A 995-nucleotide genomic window follows, 5' to 3' on the forward strand; every position below is an offset into this window, starting at 1 on the left:
CCTGCCCAACAGCCGCTAATTTGCTGGGGAGGTTGGAGCGTTTCCCTGGTCAGCCAAGAATTTACAGGTGTCAGGGGCTGAACATTTTCGAGCCTTGTTTCTAAATTTATAATGAATTGAACAGTACCTGTATTGGCTAGGAGCTGATTGAGACCGAGACCTGGACTGGCTTCTGGTTTGACAAGAGTGGGAACGAGATTGATATTGGCTAGGAGCTGATTGAGACCGAGACCTGGACTGGCTTCTGGGTTGACAAGAGTGGGAACGAGATTGATGAGAACTTGAGACAAAGTCCTGTAATGTTTGTAACAGTAAACTGACCTTTTTGGTTAAATCAGCAATTAATTGAACAGTACCTGTATTGGCTAGGAGCTGATTGAGATCGAGTCCTGGACTGGCTTCTGGGTTGACGAGAGTGGGAACGAGATTGATGAGAACTTGAGACAAAGTCCTGTAATGTTTGTAACAGTAAACTGACCTTTTTGGTTAAATCAGCAATTTGGTTATCATAAGAAGAGCTTGCCATTGGAGGTGGGAAAGCCACTGAAGAATTCAATGGTACATCTGTCTGGGATGTTGAAATGGCACATACCCCAGGGCTAACAGCTACAACTTTGTCTGCCACATCAGCTTGTTGGCTCAATGAAGCTGTGACACTTACGGCTTGAAGTATCTGCTGAGCCATTAGAGGTAGCTTCTTCAACCAAAGACCGCGTATGATGGCCTCCGGAACTGCGTCGCCTGCCAGTCGCTGAATCTCCCTCAACATTTGACTAGTCATTGGAGGTGGGAAAGCCACTGAAGAATTCAATGGTGCATCTGTCTGGGATGTTGAAATGGCACATACCCCAGGGCTAACAGCTACAACTTTGTCCGCTACATCAGCTTGTTGGCTCAATGAAGCTGTGACACTTACTGCTTGAAGTATCTGCTGAGCCATTAGTGGTAGCTTCTTCAACCAAAGACCGCGTATGATGGCCTCCGGAACTGCGTCG

At 46.7% G+C, this 995-nt stretch overlaps 1 protein-coding gene across 1 annotated transcript; it reads right to left on the reverse strand.

Moving 5' to 3' along the window:
* Positions 1-12: 12 nt before the first annotated feature.
* LOC113473189 lies at positions 13-940 on the reverse strand. Its single transcript, XM_026832916.1, has 3 exons — positions 452-940; positions 233-294; positions 13-160 (listed from the first exon to the last, which is right to left on the reverse strand). The coding sequence occupies exons 1-3, from the start codon at positions 938-940 to the stop codon at positions 16-18; spliced, it is 696 nt and encodes a 231-aa protein (XP_026688717.1). The 3' UTR covers positions 13-15.
* Positions 941-995: the final 55 nt, after the last annotated feature.

The sequence above is a fragment of the Diaphorina citri genome, unplaced genomic scaffold, assembly GCF_000475195.1.
Source record: "Diaphorina citri unplaced genomic scaffold, Diaci psyllid genome assembly version 1.1 scaffold18252, whole genome shotgun sequence".
Classification (NCBI taxonomy): Eukaryota; Metazoa; Arthropoda; class Insecta; order Hemiptera; family Psyllidae; genus Diaphorina; species Diaphorina citri.